At 47.0% G+C, this 21,007-nt stretch overlaps 2 protein-coding genes across 5 annotated transcripts; both read right to left on the reverse strand.

Annotated features, from left to right (window-relative positions):
* Window positions 1–861: 861 nt before the first annotated feature.
* Window positions 862–4,152, reverse strand: LOC103631866 (myosin-11-like). Of its 4 annotated transcripts, XM_020540684.2 has the most exons (4): window positions 3,192–3,489; window positions 2,768–2,884; window positions 2,581–2,676; window positions 893–2,509 (listed from the first exon to the last, which is right to left on the reverse strand). In XM_020540684.2, the coding sequence occupies exons 3-4, from the start codon at window positions 2,665–2,667 to the stop codon at window positions 1,010–1,012; spliced, it is 1,587 nt and encodes a 528-aa protein (XP_020396273.1). In that variant the 5' UTR covers window positions 2,668–2,676; window positions 2,768–2,884; window positions 3,192–3,489; the 3' UTR covers window positions 893–1,009. The 4 variants fall into 4 exon arrangements, with proteins under 4 accessions (NP_001288550.1, XP_020396273.1, XP_020396274.1 ...); NM_001301621.1 differs by lacking the exon at window positions 2,768–2,884 and having other exon boundaries at window positions 862–2,509; window positions 3,192–3,610; XM_020540685.3 differs by lacking the exons at window positions 2,768–2,884; window positions 3,192–3,489 and adding an exon at window positions 3,954–4,152.
* A 464-nt stretch (window positions 4,153–4,616) lies between these two features.
* LOC100276335 (uncharacterized) lies at window positions 4,617–10,090 on the reverse strand. The gene is made up of 8 exons (NM_001365963.1): window positions 9,914–10,090; window positions 9,386–9,622; window positions 8,630–9,214; window positions 7,278–7,523; window positions 7,115–7,126; window positions 5,810–5,953; window positions 5,135–5,179; window positions 4,617–5,010 (listed from the first exon to the last, which is right to left on the reverse strand). Exons 1-8 carry the CDS (start codon window positions 9,960–9,962, stop codon window positions 4,931–4,933), a joined length of 1,398 nt encoding a protein of 465 aa, NP_001352892.1. The 5' UTR covers window positions 9,963–10,090; the 3' UTR covers window positions 4,617–4,930.
* Between the last annotated feature and the right edge of the window lie 10,917 nt (window positions 10,091–21,007).

Consider the following 21,007-nt stretch of genomic DNA (forward strand, 5'->3'; position numbering starts at 1 on the left):
CAATGAGGGTGAAGTTGTTTTTTCCCTTCATTACTTTTGTGAGAACTTCAGCTTCGTCATTCTTTGTATTTTGTCCATTGTTTCTTCACGGTAATATTCCGAAGCATGCTTCTTTCCCTCTGATTTATCCATCCGAAGATACTCCCGGCGATGGTATATGTAATACTTAGAAATATACCAGAAAGCAACCATTATCTTGGTGTTTCAAGGGCATTCGTAAGAATAACGCCCTCAACAGTAGCCCTTGTGATATTAGTTCGTTTCTTTGCAACGAGCTCAGACCGCAAAAGAATCGGTGGCCTTTTGCTGAAGGTCTCAAAAACACCTTTCCTGAGCATAGTTATCAAAAGGATAATAAGCTCTTCGTGACAGTTATGACATGCGGGTCCCTCTTGTAGCGGTGATTTTTTTTTTTCAAATTTTGTTTTCCCACGCTTATCGCGGTTGTTGCATATAAGAGATTCATAGTCTATGTATTTTATTTACATAGTTCGCTTCCTAGGCGCAACATATGGTGCTCAACATTTAGATTTACAGTACTACTACAGACTTGCGATTACAACAACTTATGAAAGGTGAAACCTTATGTTGTCTCCGGCAGCTCTCATATCACATTATTTCCTAAATCATTCCATATTTTAAACTTCACTCCATAAATAATGTCATCTATAATATCACGTTCCCATATTTTTTAGGGTTCATCAAAGGCGGTCTTGCTAAATAAAAAGAAAACGGCTAGACTTTCGATACATTTTTTGAACGAATAAGTAGATGGCATTGGTTTAGGTCGTTAAGGCAGAAAACCAAATGTTAAATGAGTTAGAGGCCTCTGTCACTGTTAGCGTCATGATCTGTATATCTGATGTGAACAATGTACATTGGACATCAAGACTAGTATGTTATGTAGGAGTGCAATATAATACAATATAATATAATATAATACAGGGAGTAGTACATGGATGTTATGGTGGTATTTATATATGCCTATTAATCTATCAATACCATATATTCAGAATTTGTGATCTGATGAATTTTGGTAGTGTTGCTCGTCATCAAGGTTTTTGCACACGGAGGGGAGGGGCTTCTGATCGTCCATCCTCGCCTCCATCAGCTTCTCCTTGAGGCTCTGCTTCAGCCTGCCTCCCCCTCCCCCTACCCGCTGTGGCAATCCAGAGCCGCCTGACGAGCTGCACTGCTCGCCTGCGACGGCTGGAGGAGGAAGCGGCGGCGGCGGCCCTTCCGCGGTCACGCTCGACATCCTCCTGTCCGAATAAGACGGCGACCAGTCGGCAGCTGTCCTCCCGGTCTTCTTCCTGCTCTCGGTGATGGCGGACCTCCAGAGCCTGCGTATGAGCGCGGTGTTCTTGGTTGAACGCCGGCTCGCGCCTGACGAACGAGCCTCCGTCGTCACCCCGCCGTTGCCGTTGGCCACCGAAGCTGAGCGGTCGCTGGTGCCGACCCAGCTGCAGGAAGCCATTTCCAGGTCGGCCGAGCTGCCACCGTCGGCGAACATGTCGTCGTCGTCGTCGTCGTCGCCGTCGCCGCCGTCGGCCTTGGCCAAGAAGAGGTCGGTCGCGGGGCTGACGGACTGCAGCATGTCGCTGGATTTGGACGACGCGGGGCTCGCGGGCCTGCTGTTCCTGCGCCCGTCGCCGTCCCTTTCCCTTTCCGCAGCGGCAGCATGTTGCCTTTCGCTTTCCTTGCGGCGGAAGTGGTCCGAGCTTGTGGCTGCAGCGGCGTCGCTTATGAGGCGCGCCTCCCGCAGCACGGCGGAGTGGGAGGCTGACTCGTCGCCCTTGTTGCGGAGGAAGGCCTCCATCTCCGCCTGCAAGCGGTTGAGGTGCGTGTACTTGTTCTCGAGCGCGAGCTTGGCGTCGGACAGCTTCATCTGCACGCGCTCCTCCCGCCACACCTCGGCCATCTGCAGCATGCGGCGCTCCTCCTCCATCTCCTCCCGCATGCGCAGGCACTCCCCGCGGAGCAGCTCCACCTCGGCCTGGTCCTCCTCCACCTCCCGCGTGAGCTCGGAGCAGGCGTCCTCCATCAGCTCCCGCGCCTTGCGCTCCATCTCGTAGCTCTGCGCCTGCTGCTTGGCCGCCGCCCGCGCCTCCGCCAGGTCGCGCAGAAGCCTGGCGTTGGCCTGCTCCAGCTGCCTCCGGTGCCTCCGCTCTGCGCCTAGCTCGTCCTGGAGGGCGGCCACGGCGTGGCGGGCCTTGTCCCGGACCCGGGACTTCCACGCCGCCTTCTCCTCGGCCAGCCTCCGCAGGAAGCGGTCCAGGCGCTTGGTCATAAGGCGCCGCTCCTCCTCCAGCTCCCTGGCTTCGCCTCGCGCCTTCTCCAGCTCCGCCTCCATGAGCAGCAGCAGAGGGGAAGACATTGCTGATGTCGAGGCGAAGAAGATGTTGTCCAATCGGAGTCCCCGTGCTCTTCTTCCCCTCAGATGCGAGTGGTTGGCATCCCATTTGGTGGCCTTCTCCATGGACGAGGAGCCGTCCAAGCACGCGTCGATCTGCAGTCCATGCGGAATTGTTGAGAAAGGGAATGAGGACGGCTGCCCAGACTGGGAGGTGTCGATTTTACCTTGTCTAGGATGCCATTCCTAGTGCTGCTGCTAGTACATCGGCAACGGCAGAGGTGGTGGCTTGGCCTCGTCCGGCTCCGTCCCATGAGCTTTTGCTGCGGGACAGACAAAATAGATCAGTCTTCATCTACAGAAACAGATCGATCCACATAAAGATGTCATCTCCGTTCGTCCCATTATGTATACATGTTGGGTTATCAATTATCATGGATACAGAGTGCTCTTCTTGAAATGGAGTCAGTCATCTGCAGCAATCTTTTTTTCTTCTTCCCATTTATCAGATCTCGAATCCTGGATGCATACCTAATGATCCAATCCCCAGAATCACTTAGGAGTTAGGAGTTATATAAGAAAGAGAGAAGAAAAAAAACATCTTTGGGATGGGATGATTGTTCAGTAAAAAAAAATAATCGGCTTTTGACCAGAAATCAGAATACGTCAATATTAGTTTCAAAGTTGCGGTAACAAAACAATCCAATCCGTGGCCTCTTGTGAATTTGTTTTTCCACCCAAAAGAAACAGAGGGCAAGAACACAGATCAAATCAGGGAGAATGGGAATGGCGGGGTGAAGCACAAGGAAGGAAGGCAGGATCGCAGCACATTCATTACCGGTTTCGTTTGGGCGGCGGGCGGCGGCGAGGCCCCGGCCGCCATCATCCGCTCGGCGTGGCGCAGCCTCCAGAGGCCGGCGGCGAGGGCCCTGGCGGAGGCAGAGGCGGCATTGCAGGGACGCCTCCTCTGGGAGGTCCGGCGGCGAGCGGTGGCGGAGGAGGGGGTCATGGAATGATCATGTTCTCATCTCATCCCTCTCGTGGAGAGGAGAGGGAGGTGATGTGGTTGGTTTGCATGCGCATGTGACTTGTCATGTGTGGCGTGAGACCGAGCGCCGCATCACGAGGAAGCCATCGCCATCGCGCAGGGGAGAAGAACTATTCATCCTATTCTATAGTCTGTCTACTTGTGTTGTGTACTTGATAGGAGCAGATAGATTCGTTCATTCTCCGCTCCGGTGGTCACGGTCAGCAGCACTACTGCCCCTTTCTCTTCTATGCAATGCTATGCTTGTCCATTCACCTCTCTCCAAATTGGAAAAAAAATCTGCCCGGATGCAAACGCACTCCAAATTACAAATTTCGATCTGTTTTCGTGGGTCTCTAGACGATGGATGTGAGGGGCCGTAAAGGAGTGACTTTGCATTGGGATGCACTGAATATGCAATTCAAGTTTTTTGTTGTTTAAGCTTATACAGAGTGTTTTAAATATTTTCTACAATACATAAACCAGAGAAAGGTGGAATGTGTAGCTGAAAAACCTTGAAACAGCATTTTTTTTTAAAAAAAAAAGGCAAAAGAAAAAGGATGACAGACGTACCAAACCACCAACGTCGGACGCATTCTTCTGTCCTGCACTGCTTATGTAGCCAGCCAGCCAGCCCGCCAGATATTCGCACGAACAAAATCCAATCAGGCTCTAGTACTGTCAACCAAAGTGATCTGAAAAAGAAAATACGGATGGCATTTCTGCAATGAGTTAGAAAATAAAATTTACTCTAGTGCAGTAGGATCAAGTGGGAATAGATAGACACAACTAGACGGATCCAAATGAGTTTGATGTTGGCCTTGAGGGCTACATAACATCGCATCGCGTCACATCACATGGAAATGTCGATGCTGATTAAACTAAACTAATAGTACTACTAGTATCTGAAACCACAAATAGTACATGGTATTTTAAACAAGTTTGTGTACGTCTGAATATCAACAGCAAGCACGATTATATTTAATATTTAATAGTCCATTCAAATATCTGATATTTGCTTCCAAACACCACTTAGTTCCATTAATTTACTGCTTTTGTATATGATAAGACGTGTCAGATAGACCAGCCTGAAAAAAATTAAGTAACCAATTATTCAGAGCAACGTAGCACCGTTCAGTACAGGAATCAAGCATAACCATCTTGTGCCATGAGCAGCAGACACCAAGCTAAAGAAAACTAGACGGTATGTAATGTTGAACAGCACCAAATGATCCGTCTATCAACATCAAACACATCAATTAGTAAACAATAAACATTGTGTTAAACAATGCTGGAATCCGTCCACCAGACGTTCTTTCTCGCTATACAAATGAATATAAGTTACTACTATCATTATATTATACATATATTCCTTACAACAAACTACACTAATTGCTACCAGGAGATTCAAAAAATAAAATAAAATAAAATACACGTGAAACCTACTACACTTCGATGCGACCGCGAGATCGCAAAAAACTCAGCGCTTCACTGACTTCCAGTTAGCTCTCCTGAACGAATCATCGCGATAATAGGGCAACTGGACCTTGCTAAACTTGTACCAAGAGCACCAGAAGAAGGGAGACCAAAGAGGCAAGCAGTCTTAGCTTTAGGTTCTTGTGGTTCACACCTGCAAAAAGGAACTCTCAGATCTTCTTGTAACTTGCAAACAGGGAAGTTTCATCTTGTCCTTGAGCATTAGAAATATACACCACAGATCAAAGCATTAGACATATACTCCTATATCTTCTCACCACTTTGTGCCGATGTCGCAGCAGGTCGCTCTGGGATATTGACAGCTGCATACACAAGAACCAAAAGTTACATCAGACAACATAACATGGGGAAAAAAACAGCAGACACATCACACATCCAAGAGATCCATGACACGATATATAGCTGGAAAGCCTTATATTTAAGCAATTAATATATCACAAGTACTTGCCTGCGCAGCTAGGCTACACAACAACAGTGCTTTAAATTCAAGATGGAAGAGTTGGAGGATACAAGAAATTTTTGCAATCAGTGAAATTCATTAGACTAGTTATCTAACGACTAGTTGAGGTACATTAAAAACTGCCCTTAAGACAAGAGAGAAGACAAGAAATTCAGCAAACAGTGAAACAAACATGGGGTATAAGTATAACCACCACAAGCAGAAAGAAAGGTGCATATTGAATCACTAAACCTGCTTCTGCAACAGAATCATACATTCAGGCATCATCAGAAACAGTTTCAGCATAAATGATGGGGGAAATAATCTAGTGGAATACAACAGAAGGCTTAAATTTTAACTTCATGGTTTTTAAGTGTACAGATTTATGTACCAAAATAGTGGCGTTTAAGATAAAACCTGAAGAAGTCGATGCACATGTAAACAGAATTGTTAAATAGTAAAGTATGTTCAGCACAGCAAGTAGAGAGCATACACTTGTTGCACGATGAAGATGGTGCTTGCATGGAAGATGGCCATGGGGCTGCGATGTTGTCATTCAGATCGCATGTGAAGCTAATCCCAGAAGTGCTGTCGAAAGATGCATCAGAGGGCATACTTGGAAGGAGGCATCCAGATTCTGTGTAAAACCACGATACCAATCACTACTAAAGAATAAAATCAGTTTCTTTTGGGTACTGCTCTAATATTGATTATGTGTGGTCTAATCTAATAAGTTTGAGCATAAAATGTTTTCTTAACAATTAGGCAATATTGAAGAATTAATCTGTCAGCCAGGCAGTACAGAAGCAATTTCTCAACGAAACAAGGTAGTCAATAATAGATGTGCTCAGAATTCCAGCTTCTACATGTAGTTCTATTATACACAATTTTGCACCCTTTGTTCTCCTAGGACTAACTGATGCTACTTATTTGAATGTTTGCTGAGAACAACTTCACATTATGTGAATAGTCCAACCGTCCATGTTTTTCCCCAAATGAGGGCCTGTTTGTAGGAGGGGGTCCCTCAAGGAAATTTTGAGCTGCACAAACTCCTAGTCACCATTTCCAAACAAGACCCTACTAGGTTGGGTTTTGGATATAAAAAACAGTTTCAAAAGGTAGATCCATCCAACAGTTTGTGCACTTCTACTTTGAAGATAGAACATAATGTAAACCCTTGTGAAAACTAAACAAAAAGTACAACTTATTGACCCCTGACTCTGATTAGTGTATAGTTTACCAGACAACATCTAGCATATATTGTTTCCAAGCACTAATGCGGCTGGCAAGACATGTACAATCAATCGCATTTTGCAAGGACTATAGTACTGAGTTTCAGCTTAACCAGGGCACAGCATAATAATGGGCAAACCAAGTGCCGGAGGATCCCAAATGAGTGGAGTCTGTGGAAGGGATAAACCTAGGCAAGCCTTCCTCCGCAAATGCGGCGAGGCTGCTTCAGACCCGTGGCATGGTGACTCGTTGAGACAGCTCTCACCGCTACACCTGGCCTCAGGGGCGAAGCTAGCATGTAAGGGCGCCGGGGTCAGTAGGCTTGGCCGATAGGGTCAAATAGCTTAATGCACAGTGTTAACCAATGATTTTCATTGCATTTTTTAAAGTCATTAGGGTCAGCCGACCCCAAAAATTGAGCGTAGCTACGCGGCCTACGCCCCTGCCTGGCCTGCCCTTCTAACCAGAGCATCGCACGCCATACAAAAAATTATTTACAGCAGGCGCCATTAGAATTTAGAACAAAGTCAACAAACTAATAAAAAACTTGAAAATGATAGCTTACCTTGAGATCCAACTGTTTGCAAATCCAGTAGGGGCCAGTCATTCAAACACACCGGTTGAAAAGGTAAATAAATACTTCATCAGTTCAGTTGCCACAAAATGCAGAGCCAGAAGATAAATATGACCCTTATGCGTAATCAATTGATAAGTCTTGAATAACTTACCTTGCAGTGAAAAATCTTTTAATGTTATTTGACAAGAGCTATAGACATTCATGCTGACATTCATCTTTTGCAACTTTGCCCCAAGGAAAGAGGCACAATTTAAAGCTTGCAAGTTTGTTATGAAGCTTTGCTTTTGCAAATGGGCTACATAAGTTAACATTGCCTTGCAACATGCAGTACTGTTCGTCATTGTTCCACCACACTCTTTTGCCACCTTACTTGTGTCTGGAAAGCTTAGAGGACAAACTGGAGGGGATGGAGGAAGAACAGGTTGCTCAGTATAAAAAAAAATAGCGCTGAACAAGTAGAATAGAACTCAAAATGTAGTAAAGTATTTTAAATTGTTATTAAAGAATTTAAAACATATATCCATGTATTCTACTAGGTCCAATAAACTTTTGAAATTCAGCACCTACATAATTATGGCTATTCAAATGATCGATATCCTTTTGCCTCAGACAACTATGCCAAAGTTTCCGTTCTCTTAATCCAAATCATACATATTTCAGTACCATGGCACCTAATACCCTAGTGGCATATTGCTACCTGAACACTTGAAGTGAAAACCTTGCATTAGGCTACTATTCAGTTCAATGCCGTCAATTTCAAATAGCATGAAAGAGTTCCAAATTCAGACACCCTTACATGGATTGTTCAATCTCTTGCTTTAGAGTATGGTACTCTTCAGCCAAAAAGAAAAGCATAATGTTCTTAAAGTTAAATTATCTGGCTGCAGCATTTCCATTCCTTTATAGACCTGAAAATTTTGATCTCTTCCACTCTAGTCCATGCTTAAAGTTTAACCATTTTGGTGCTTGTGCAGTGTGCTCTGGCTTCAACTAATTTATGAACTCAATATTTGGATGTAAGAATCGTTTTCTACTGCAGAAATGCAAGCAGATCAACCTGCTTGGTAAAGAGGCCGTTAACATGATGAGTCAGTAAAAGGTTGCATGGACACGGTCTGCAGCATCTAGTATCTTAGGGCGTGTTTGGTTTCTAGGGACTAATTTTTAGTCCCTCCATTTTATTATATTTTATTTTTTAAATTGCTAAATACGGAAACTAAGATAGAGTTTTAGTTTTCGTTTTTAGCAATTTATGGCCTAAAATGGTATAAATTGGAGGGACTAAAAATTAGTCCCTATAAACCAAACACCCCCTTAGAAGGTGTGGTCCGTTTTAATTATTGCAGATGTACCAACCAAGGACTAAGCTATGGAATTGTCAATTTTGTAAGCGAACTATAACAGAAGCAGGGAATATATATGTATTCATTTATAACAAAACAGAAGATAACAACTTAAGACATGGAAATCACAATTGCATTCGTTATTATAGTTTGGAAGTACCTCCATTGACATTGCAGTTGGAAATCTGCCTCAGCATTTCCTTCGCGGACCGTGGGTCAAGCCTGCTTGACAACCATCTCAGAACAACATTCCTACAGCTGTCAGTCTTGGGACTCCCGGTGTAGCTCGTCAAACCTGCGTCCTTGGACGAGATTTTCTGGGCAGCTTCATTTATCGCATTCTGACATGTCTGGCTGCAGCACTCATTAACAGAGTCAATCTTGCGACAGGCTTCAAGAAGCTTGGACGAATCAACGGCGCTCTCAAACGCATCGACGGTGCTAACAGGGCAGGATCCCTCGGTTACATTAGAGAGGTGAACCGAGCAGAGGCTGTGAAGGTTGTCGCTGGCGCCTTGGCTCAGCAACAGCTCCTGGACATCGGACAGGCAGTAGTTGGCCACCGTGGGATCCAATGCGAGAGACCCTGTCTGCTTGCTAGACTGCCCTATGAGGATGGTCAGTGTTGCCTGAAGCTGCGGGCAGCAGATGACATTGGCCAGGAAAGGAGCAAACGAGGTGAAGCAGTCGACAGCTGTGGTGGTCATGAGTTTGTCGACAGCGGTAAAGTTCAGCGTGCATTTTCCTGCAAAGCATTAAGGAAATCGACAGGCACTTTCAGTTGGCAGACCACAGCTGCATCTTGTTTAGTTGTAAAACGAATTGCACGTTCGCACTAGCTTTTTAGCTCCCCCCAACCGTAACCAAGCTCGAAAAGGAAGGAAAAGTAGATTAGCGAGAGAGAGAGTTGTGCAACCTGAGAGCTTTGGCGTGCTGTTGTTAAAGAATGGCGCGAGCGGAGCGGGCGCCAGGAAGGGGACAAATGGCGTGGGAGAGCCGCTGGGTGAGAGCTCCGGCATGGGCATGAGGCCGCTGGGCGGGAGCTCCGGCATGAGGCCGCCGCCGTCATTTGCCTCTGCGCGAACGGTCCGGTGAAGCGGCGGCTGGCTCTGAGCAAATGCGCTGCCTGAATCTCCCCACGGCCCCTGCAGACCTGCACATTAGCAAGGGAAGAGCACAAATCAGCGGGCTTTCTTGCCTGCAAGGAGAATTGGCGCCCAGGCAGTGGCAGTGGGAGATGAATGCGCCTGACAGATCAAAGCCAACAAAGCACAGCGCAGGGAACGGAGGATCATCCGGGACCGGGAGCGAGAAGAAGCGAGAATCCAGGGCCCCGCGTAGCTGCTGAAATTCGCATTTGGGGAGGAAAAAACAAGGGAAATAGGAGCAGGAAATGGAAAGAATCAGAAGCAGGGGGGCAGATCACGAGGAGGTAGGCACTCACATAGGAAGGAGAGGGCGGCTACCGCGAGGAGCCGCCCGGTCGGGGCCATGGGGTGCCTGCGGCGGCCGGCAGCAGTGGGTGGCGGCAAAGCGGAAGGGGAGGAGGAGAGGGCGGCGGCGCTGTCTGCGGCGGTGCGCGAGCTGAGCTCGCGAGGAGGAGGAAGTGGAGAAAGTGGGCAGCGAAGCACGAGCACCGCGAAATCGTTTAGGACACCCGGAGAAATAGCACCTTTCTTTTGTTTGACTCCGCCTCCTTCCCTTTCCTTCGAAAATAAAAAAAGGTGACCATATTATATAATTACTGCTAGTAAAAGTAAGTCCAAAGTACACGTAAACACTAACTCAAGTTTGGTTTAAAAATATCCAACACATATGTATTGACCAATAAGTTGAATTGGATTTTGCAATATTCCTCATGGAGGAAATCTGGGGTACATGCGTGGCGGGTGGACGTAGCAAGTGACGGATGGGGGTGCTCAGAAATTGATGGCGGCCCAGCCCATTTAATACGCACATTAACGCCCTTCATTCAATCCACCAGGCCGGCCCCTTGCCAACCTGTGCGGCAGGCAGCGGTGCTGCTACGTGCCTCGCTGCAAGATGGGACCCGCCACCTTCCCCCACGCCCCAACCAGTCAGGTATCATCTGCATACGCTGGGGCCTCATCTATCTAACTGACCGGTGGGACCCTACAGTTTCTCGACACATTGTGATAATAAGATGCACCGTTTCTGCATCATACGTATATATAAAACTTGTGTGCGGTGGTGTCTGCCTACTGATTTGGACAAATTCGAATTTTCATTTCACTGAAAAATGTCCAAATGTTCTTGACTATACTCCATGTATAGTTAGAGTATAGGATTGAAGAGCAGGTCCTTAACCATGCGCTTCATGCGATGAGTCGGCGTGGTGATGCCGTCCCCATCCTGGTAGATGCAGTGGATGACCCTGGCGAGGTTGAGGCACAGATTGGCCATGGTCGTCAAGCTTTCTTCGTGCTCCGCACACGAGCAGCAGACCTCCCTGTTAAGCAGCTTCCAGGTCTCGGCGATGACGCCCTGGACGGCGGCGCGGGCTTGCTCCTCGCCGCCGGCGCACCAGGGCTCCGCCATGCAGCAGGCGATGGACGACGGCGCGTCCCCCCGCTCCGACTCCGCCTCGTGCGACGCGCAGTCGTTGCAGAGGCGGAAGATGGTCGACGACAGCTCCACCAGCCTCGGGTAGTAGTCGACGGTGCAGGCGGCGGTGGTAATAATGGGCGGACGCGGAATGGCGGCTGCGGCAGGGAGTGCATGGAGCAGTAGGAGAGGCCCCGTCGACGTCACCCAGCCGTTGCTGACGTACTGGGCGAAGCTGGGCATGTGTCCACTGTCCCTGCTGCTGCCACTGCGCCTCCACCAGGAACGCCCTGCACAGCTCGTGCCACTGCGATTGCATGCATGCACATATATACGCGTCTCACTCAGTTCACTTCATTGTAGCACACGAACACGACGGATCGATCCACATCGACCTCAACTCAACTACCTACCGCCTTCTTGTAGAGTGGAAGCATGTCGTATCCATGTTTCTCGAGCACGCGATCTGCTGCGGCGGCCGAAGTCGTCCGGATGGCCGAGTACATTGCCTTCATGTACTCGGGGAGTGCGTCGTCCTCGTCGCAGAGTGCTCCCAGCTGGCGACGGCGTCGGTGAAGGCCCGGAGCTCGTCCGGGGTGCCGTACACGTCGTAGATGTCGTCGAGGTGGACGATGAGGGCGCCGGCCTTGGCCAGCACCTCCCTGCACTCCGCCAGGCGCGGCTCCGGCGCGATGCAGGCGGCGCAGAAGAAGCACTCCACCACGCGGTCCCTCGCGAAGGCGTGCTCGCCCAGGCGGCTGGTCTCCTTCCACCACCTCGTCACCTCCGCCAGCTCTCGCCGGTGGAGAGCCTGCACCAGGTTGAAGTCCAGCTGAGCAAGCTGCAGGATGATGGCCTGGTCCTGGTGGTCGGGGCGGCCGCGCTCTACTTGGTCCTTGAGCGACCACATGGCCTGCAGCCTCGGAGCTGTCCAGTGTAACGGCAGCGACAAGTGCGTGGAGCTGGGGCAGCTGTCAGCAGAGCCGTCGTCACGTCGTCCTGCTAGCTTGGCGACGGCGAACGCCCTTGCCTGGTCCAGCTCCGTCTCTCCCGGGAAGGCAAGATATGAAGCTTGGTACAGAGCGAGCAGTCCATCGCTGTCAGCAGCTAGCTTGCCGCTTTCCTCTCTCAGTAGTGCACTCATCAGCATGTCTGTGGATGCTGGAATGCCCAGCCCTCGGAGCATTCTGAACAGTAGCGCAGCTGAATGCAAGTCAAGAGGCTGCTGCTGCTGCATGGACGGCAGCAGGATGCATCTGATCTCTTGCTGGAAATGGTAGGCTATTCCAAGGCTCTGCAGCTGATGGATGGCCCTTACCAGCAGCCTTCTGCTTGCGGTGCTGTCGCTGTCGTCCTCCTGCTGCTGCTGCCGCTGCCGGAGCATCAACATGTTAGCAACACCTGGGAAACCTGGAAAGGGGGATCGGAGAGGAAGAGCTCAGAGGAGAATGAGACTTGGAGAAGGGAATAGCTGGGAGGAAGACGAGTTTGTCTGATGTTTGATAGCTAAATTGTGCATGCCCCTATTACACAAGTGTTTGTCTTTTATATAGTACTACTAGAACATCAAGCGATCCATAGATACTTGACCCACTACTTGGCCCATATTGGCTCAGTAACCTTAGCATTTGGACGATGGACTCTCGTGTCCCGTGGCTTGTTCTCGCTGTCTGCTCATTGCTACTGTCTGATATGTTGACATTCTCCACCGCTTAAAATACAACTTGTCCCCAAGCTGTGATATGCATAACCACCAGGATCCCAAACTAAGACTTTGAAATTGCCTTGGCCACTAGTGACAGCACCTAGACTAGAAGAAACAAGGCCAACAGCCATACCAATTCCTGAACCAGCTCGACAAACGATTGTCGTGATTTCCTTGACAAACGATGTCTGATCACCCAGTACCAATACGTCTTGCTGTCGAATCTGTTGCTGAATCGAATCTCGAAGACAAAATGTAGCAGCCGCATGCGCTCCGGACCACGCTGTACAATATAGCGTCAATATCAACTGTTCATTTGAGTCTGGTTTCTGTTCTGGACTACCCTCCATACACAAAAATTCACATACCTCTTCGATGGCGTGGAACTGCACACATTTGTGACCATTAAACCTCTTCTCAGCCCAATGGTCGCATAACCCCAGTGTGTGGTGATAATTCTTCAGCGAAGACACCCGATCAGATGCTGACGCTGCACGCATTAGCTGATATCCATCCAACAAAGAAGCTAATTCAGCAGCCTCTTCATGACTGCAGCCAAGTGTCCCCCATGATGATTTCAGAGCCACGCGAGATGAATCTTTGGCTTCGGATGTACGTCCAACTCTTTTTAAAATCTCTGCATTGAACACAAAGGTTCTACCAAATCCAGGAAATTGCACTCTACAATAGAATTCTTTAGTATACAAACTATCCAAGGAAGTGGGTGGTGGCCATGGAATTGGACGTAAAGCAGCACTGCCACACCAGAACTCAACATGAATATGAGGTGGTGGCCAAGGCTGACGATGTGGTGTTGCATCCCAGCTGAAACATCTTTGTAAGAGGTTGAAGCAAATCATCAAACACCTGTTGGGCGAGTTGGTGATAACCTCCTCTTCTGCCGACACCACCAACTGTACCATAGAAGAAACCGGGGATAGAGCAGCTTCGATGTAAGGATCGAGGGGGAGCGGGTCCATGAGCTGGTTCATGAGCCCGCCGTTGAGGAACTTGGAGTGCTCGTCCAGGATGTACTTGAAAGGGAAATAGGCTCACACCTTTTCCTAAATGATTTTGGTGGTTGAATTGCCCAACACAAATAATTGTACTAACTAGTTTGCTCTAGATTATAAGTTCTACAGGTGCCAAAGGTTCAACACAAAACAATAAAAAGTCCAAGAAAGGGTTCAAATAAAAAAGAGCAAAAGACAACCGAAGGCTGCCCTGGTCTGGCGCACCGGACTGTCCGGTGTGCCACCGGACAGTGTCCGGTGCACCAGGGAGAATCACTTCGAACTCCTCAGCTTCGGGTTTCTGGAAAATGTTCTCCGCTATAATTCACCAGACTGTCCGGTGTGGCACCGGACTGTCCGGTGTGCCATGCAGAGCAATGGCTAACTGCGTCAACGGTCGTCTGCAAAATCTACAAGAACAGTGAACAGTGCGCGACTGCGCGCGCAGAGTCAGAGCAGGCGCCAGAAGGCGCACCGGACAGTGAACAGGACCTGTCCAGTGGCCCCACCTGTCAGAGCTCTAACGGTCGAACCCTAACAGTTGAGTGACGTGGCTGGCGCACCGGACAATGTCCGGTGGCACATTGGACTGTCCGGTGCGCCCTTCGACAACAGCCTTCCCCAACGGCCACTTTGGTGGTTGGGGCTATAAATACCCCCAACCACCACACTTCAAGGCATCCAAGTTTTCAGCCAACACATTCAATACAAGAGCTAGTGCATTCAAAACAAGACACAATTAGAGTGAATCAAAATCTCTCCAAGTCTCAATTCCACTCAAAGCAATAGTGACTAGAAGAGAGAGTTTTGTCGTGTTCTTTTGAGCTCTTGTGCTTGGATCGCTTTTCTTCTTCCCATTTCTTGTTCCAAAGTTCTTTGTAATCAAAGCAAGATACACCAATTGTGTGGTGGTCCTTGTGGGGACTAAGTGTCCCAATTGATTGAGAAGAGAAGCTCACTCGGTCTAAGTGATCGTTTGAGAGAGGGAAAGGGTTGAAAGAGACCCGATCTTTGTGACCACCTCAACAAGGAGTAGGTTTGCAAGAACCGAACCTCGATAAAACAAATCACTGTGTCACACTCTTCATTTTCTTGTGATTTGTTTTCGCCCTCTCTTTCGGACTCGACTTTATTTTTAACGCTAACCCTGACTTGTAGTTGTGCTTAAACTTTATAAATTTCAAATTTGCCTATTCACCCCCCTCTAGGCGACTTTCAATTGGTATCAGAGCCCGGTACTTCATTAGAGCCTAACCGCTCGAAGTGATGTCGGGAGCTCACGCCAAGAAGGAGATGGTGACCGGCGAGAAGCCCGCCATAAGCCACGGGAAAGCTCCATCGGGAGAGTCCGGCAACAAGAAGAGGGAGGAATCACCTCCCCGCGTCAAGTCGCACCGGAGTGGCGACAAGAAGAAGAAAATGAAGAAAGTGGTCTACTACGAGACCGATTCTTTGTTGCCTTCCACCTCCAGCTCCGACACACCGTCCGTCACTTCTAAGCGCCATGAGCGCAAGAAGTTTAGTAAGATCCCATTACGCTATCTTCGCATTTCCAAACACACTCCTTTACTTTCCGTCCCACTAGGCAAACCACCGTTTTTTTACGGTGAAGATTATTGTATGTGGAGTGATAAAATGAGGCACCATCTAACCTCACTCCACGCTAGCATTTGGGACATTGTTGAATTTGGAGCGCAGGAACCATCCGTGGGGGATGAAGGCTATGATTCGGACGAGGTAGCCCAAATCCGACACTTCAACTCCCAAGCCACTACTATACTCCTCGCCTCTCTAAGTCGAGAGGAGTATAATAAGGTGCAAGGGTTGAAAAGTGCCAAGGAGATTTGGGACGTGCTCAAGACCGCGCACGAAGGAGACGAGGTGACCAAGATCACCAAGCGGGAAACGATCGAGGAGGAGCTCGGTCGATTTATGCTCAACCAAGGAGAGGAGCCACAAGCCATGTACAACCGGCTCAAGGCCTTGGTGAACCAAGTGCGTAACCTCGGGAGCACCAAGTGGGATGACCATGAAATGGTCAAGGTTATTCTAAGATCACTTGTATTTCTTAATCCTACTCAAGTTCAATTAATTCGTGGTGATCCTAGATACCATCTAATGTCTCCCGAGAAGGTTATAGGGAAGTTTGTGAGCTTTGAGTTGATGATCAAAGGCTCCAAACAAATCATCGAGCGAGGTGCCACCTCAACACCCGAGGTGCAACTTGTCGCCTTCAAAGCGACGGAGGAGAAGAAAGAAGAGTCTACATCAAGTAGGCTCCCCATCGATGCCTCCAAGCTCGACAACGAGGAAATGACGCTCATCATCAAGAGCTTCCGCCAAATCCTCAAGCAAAGGAGGGGGAAGGATTACAAGCCCCGCTCTAAGAAAGTTTGCTACAAGTGTGGTAAGCCCGGTCATTTTATTGCTAAATGTCCATTATCTAGTGATAGTGACAGGGGCGACGACAAGAAGGGAAAGAGGAGGGAAAAGAAGAGATACTACAAGAAGAAGGGCGGCGATGCCCATGTTTGCCGGGAGTGGGACTCCGATGAGAGATCCACCGACTCCTCCTCCGACGAGGACGCCGCAAACATCACTGTCAACAAGGGTCTTCTCTTCCCCAACGTCGGCCACAAATGCCTCATGGCAAAGGATGACAAAAAGAAGGTAAAATCTAGAGCCTCCACTAAATATGCAACATCTAGTGATGAGGATAACTCTAGTGATGATGAAGATAACTTGCTTGCCCTTTTTGCCAACCTAAACATGCAACAAAAGGAAAATTAAATAAATTAATAGGTGCTATTCATGAGAAGGATGAACTCTTGGATAGCCAAGAGAACTTCCTTATTAAGGAAAATAAGAAGCATGTTAAGGTTGAAAATGCTTATGCTCAGGAAGTAGAAAAATGTGAAAAATTGACTAGTGAGCTAAGCACTTGCTATGATATTATCTCAAACCTTAGAAATAAAAATGCAAAATTAATTGCTAAGGTTGAGAAGTTAGATGTTTGTGATGATTCAATTGTTAGTCTTAGAAATGATAATGCTAGTTTGATTACTAAGATTGACAAGTTGAATGCATCACTCTCTAGCCTTAAAATTGAGAATGAAAAATTAATTGCTAAGGCTAAAGATTTAAATGTTTGCAATGTTTCTATTTCCAATCTTAGAGACGAGAATGCTATTTTACATGCTAAGATTGATGAATTAAATGCTTGCAAACCCTCTACATCTACTGTTAGCCATGTCTCTATTTGCACTAGATGTAGAGATATTAATGTTGATGCTATCCATGATCACATTGCTATGATTAAACAACAAAATGATCATATAGAAAAATTAGATGCTAAAATTGTTGAGCATGAATTAGAGAATGAAAATTTTAAATTTGCTCGTAGTATGCTTTATAGTGGGAGACGCCCTGGCATTAAGGAAGGCATTGGCTTCCAAAAGGGAGGAAATGTCAAGCTCAATGCCTCTAAAAGATTATCTAATTTTGTTAAGGGCAAAGCTCCCATGCCTCAGGGTAACGAGGGCTATATTTTATATCCTGCTGGTTATCCTGAGGATAAGATTAGGAGAATTCATGATAAGAAGACTCATTCTGTTTCACACCATGCTTTTATTTATAAGAATGAGGCTTCTATCTCTAGGTTTTCTACCCATGTTAAAATGCCTAAAAAGAAATCTCTTATTGCATCAAATGATCATAACATTTCATTTAAGACTTTTGATGCTTCATATGTGTTAACTAACAAATCAGGCAAAGTAGTTGCCAAATATGTTGGGGCCAAACACAAGGGCTCAAAGACTTGTGTTTGGGTACCCAAGGTGCTTGTTTCTAATGTGAAAGGACCCAAGACCGTTTGGGTACCTAAGAACAAGGCCTAAACTTGTTTTGTAGGTTTATGCATCCGGGGGCTCAAGTTGGATAATTGATAGCGGGTGCACAAACCACATGACTGGGGAGAAAAGGATGTTCTCCTCCTATGAGAAAAACCATGATCCTCAAAGAGCTATCACATTCGGGGATGGAAATCAAGGTTTGGTCAAAGGACTTGGTAAAATTGCTATATCACCTGACCATTCTATTTCCAATGTTTTTCTTATAGATTCTTTAGACTATAACTTGCTTTCAGTTTCTCAATTATGCAAAATGGGCTACAATTGTCTTTTTACGGATATAGGCGTTACTGTCTTTAGAAGAAGTGATGATTCAATAGCATTTAAGGGAGTACTCGAGGGTCAGCTATACTTAGTTGATTTTAATAGAGCTGAACTTGACACTTGCTTAATTGCTAAGACTAAGGTCTTGTTCGGTTATTCCCAATACACATGGATTGGATGGGATTGGAAAAAATTCTTAAGAAGTTTGACTTGTTTGGGATTCAAACCCATCCAATCCCACTCAATCCACATGGATTGAGAGCTAACCGAACAAGCCCTAACATGGGTTGGTTGTGGCACCGCCGACTAGCCCACGTTGGGACGAAGAATCTTCACAAACTTCTAAAGGGAGAGCACATTTTGGGACTAACAAATGTTCATTTTGAGAAAGATGGGATTTGTAGCGCATGTCAAGCAGGGAAGCAAGTTGGTGTTCATCATCCACACAAGAACATCATGACGACTGACAGGCCGCTTGAGCTACTCCACATGGACCTATTCGGCCCGATAGCTTACATAAGCATCGGCGGGAGTAAGTATTGTCTAGTTATTGTGGATGATTATTCTCGCTTCACTTGGGTGTTCTTTTTGCAGGAAAAATCTCAAACCCAAGAGACCTTAAAAGGATTCTTAAGACGGGCTCAAAATGAGTTCGGCTTAAGGATCAAAAAGATAAGAAGCGACAACGGGACGGAGTTCAAGAACTCTCAAATAGAAGGCTTTCTTGAGGACGAGGGCATCAAGCATGAGTTCTCTTCTCCCTACACGCCACAACAAAATGGTGTAGTGGATAGGAAGAATAGAACTCTACTTGACATGGCGAGGACCATGCTTGATGAGTACAAGACTTCGGATCGGTTTTGGGCGGAAGCAATCAACACCGCTTGCTACGCCATCAACCGTCTCTACCTTCACCGAATCCTCAAGAAGACATCATATGAATTCCTAACCGGTAAAAAGCCCAATGTCTCATATTTTAGAGTCTTTGGTAGCAAATGTTTTATTCTTGTTAAAAGAGGTAGAAAATCTAAATTTGCTCCTAAGGCTGTAGAAGGCTTTTTACTTGGTTATGACTCAAACACAAGGGCATATAGAGTCTTTAACAAGTCCACTGGACTAGTTGAAGTTTCTTGTGACATTGTGAAAGTCGCCTAGAGGGGGGGTGAATAGGGCGAAACTGAAATTTACAAATATAAACACAACTACAAGCCGGGTTAGCGTTAGAAATGAAGAAACGAGTCCGAGAGAGAGGGCGCAAAACAAATCGCAAGCAAATGAAGAGTGTGACACACGGATTTGTTTTACCGAGGTTCGGTTCTTGCAAACCTACTCCCCGTTGAGGAGGCCACAAAGGTCGGGTCTCTTTCAACCCTTCCCTCTCTCAAACGATCCCTCGGATCGAGTGAGCTTTCTCTTCTCAATCACTTGGAACACAAAGTTCCCACAAGGACCACCACAAGTTTGGTGTCTCTTGCCTCAAATACAAGTGAGTTTGATCGCAATGAAAGAATCAAGAAGGAAGAAAGCAATCCAAGCGCAAGAGCTCGAAAGAACACAAGCAAATCTCTCTCACTAGTCACTATGGCGTTGTGTGGAATTTGGAGAGGATTTGATCTCTTTGGTGTGTCTAGAATTGAATGCTAGAGCTCTTGTAGTAGTTGGGAAGAGGAAAACTTGGATGCAATGAATGGTGGGGTGGTTGGGGTATTTATAGCCCCAACCACCAAATGTGGCCGTTGGGAGGCTGTCTGTTCGATGGCGCACCGGACAGGTACTGTTTGCTGTCCGGTGTGCCAGTATGGGCGCGCCTGACTTCTGCGCGCACTGCGCGCGCATTTAATGCGCCGCAGGTAGCCGTTGGCGCCGACTAGCCGTTGCTCCGGAGTTGCACCGGATAGTCCGGTACACACCGGACATGTCCGGTGAATTTTAGCGGACTAGCCGTTGGAGTTTCCCGAAGCTGGCGAGTTCCTGAGGCCGCTCTTCCTTGGCGCACCGGACACTGTCCGGTGTACACCGGACAGTCCGGTGAATTATAGCGCGAGTGCCTCTGGAAATTCCTGAAGGTGGCGAGTTTGAGTTGGAGTCCTCTGGTGCACCGGACACCGTCCGGTGGTGCACCGGACACTGTCCGGTGTACACCGGACAGTCCGGTGCTCCCAGACCAGAGGGCCTTCGGTTGCCACTTTGCTCCTTTGTTGAATCCAAAACTTGGTCTTTTTATTGGCTGAGTGTGAACCTTTTACACCTGTATAATCTATACACTTGGGTAAACTAGTTAGTCCAATTATTTGTGTTGGGCAATTCAACCACCAAAATGAATTAGGGACTAGGTGTAAGCCTAATTCCCTTTCAATCTCCCCCTTTTTGGTGATTGATGCCAACACAAACCAAAGCAAATATAGAAGTGTATAATTGAACTAGTTTGCATAATGTAAGTGCAAAGGTTGCTTAGAATTTGAGCCAATATAAATACTTACAAGATATGCATGGATTGTTTCTTTCTTATAACATTTTGGACCACGTTTACACCACATGTTTTGTTTTTGCAAACTCTTTTGTAAATCATTTTCAAAGTTCTTTTGCAAATAGTCAAAGGTAAATGAATAAGATTTTTGCAAAGCATTTTCAAGATTTGAAATTTTCTCCCCCTGTTTCAAATGCTTTTCCTTTGACTAAACAAAACTCCCCCTAAATGAGATTCTCCTCTTAGTGTTCAAGAGGGTTTTGATATATCATTTTGAAATACTACTTTCTCCCCCTTTTGAACACAATAGGATACCAATTGAAAATATTCAACACTTAAGTTTTTGAAATTGGTGGTGGTGCGGTCCTTTTGCTTTGGGCTCTTACTTTCTCCCCCTTTGGCATGAATCGCCAAAAAACGGAATCATTAGAGCCCTCGAAGTGCTTTCTTCCCCTTTGGTCATAAATAAATGAGTTAAGATTATACCAAAGACGAAGTCTTTTTGCTTGGTGCTCAAGTTTTCTCCCCCTTGAACGGAGAGGTGCTTGGAGCGACGGCGAAGGATGAGTTACGTAGTGGAAGCCTTTGTCTTCGCCTAAGACTCCAATTTCCTTTC

The sequence above is a fragment of the Zea mays genome, chromosome 7 (genome assembly GCF_902167145.1).
Source record: "Zea mays cultivar B73 chromosome 7, Zm-B73-REFERENCE-NAM-5.0, whole genome shotgun sequence".
Lineage (NCBI taxonomy): Eukaryota > Viridiplantae > Streptophyta > Magnoliopsida > Poales > Poaceae > Zea > Zea mays.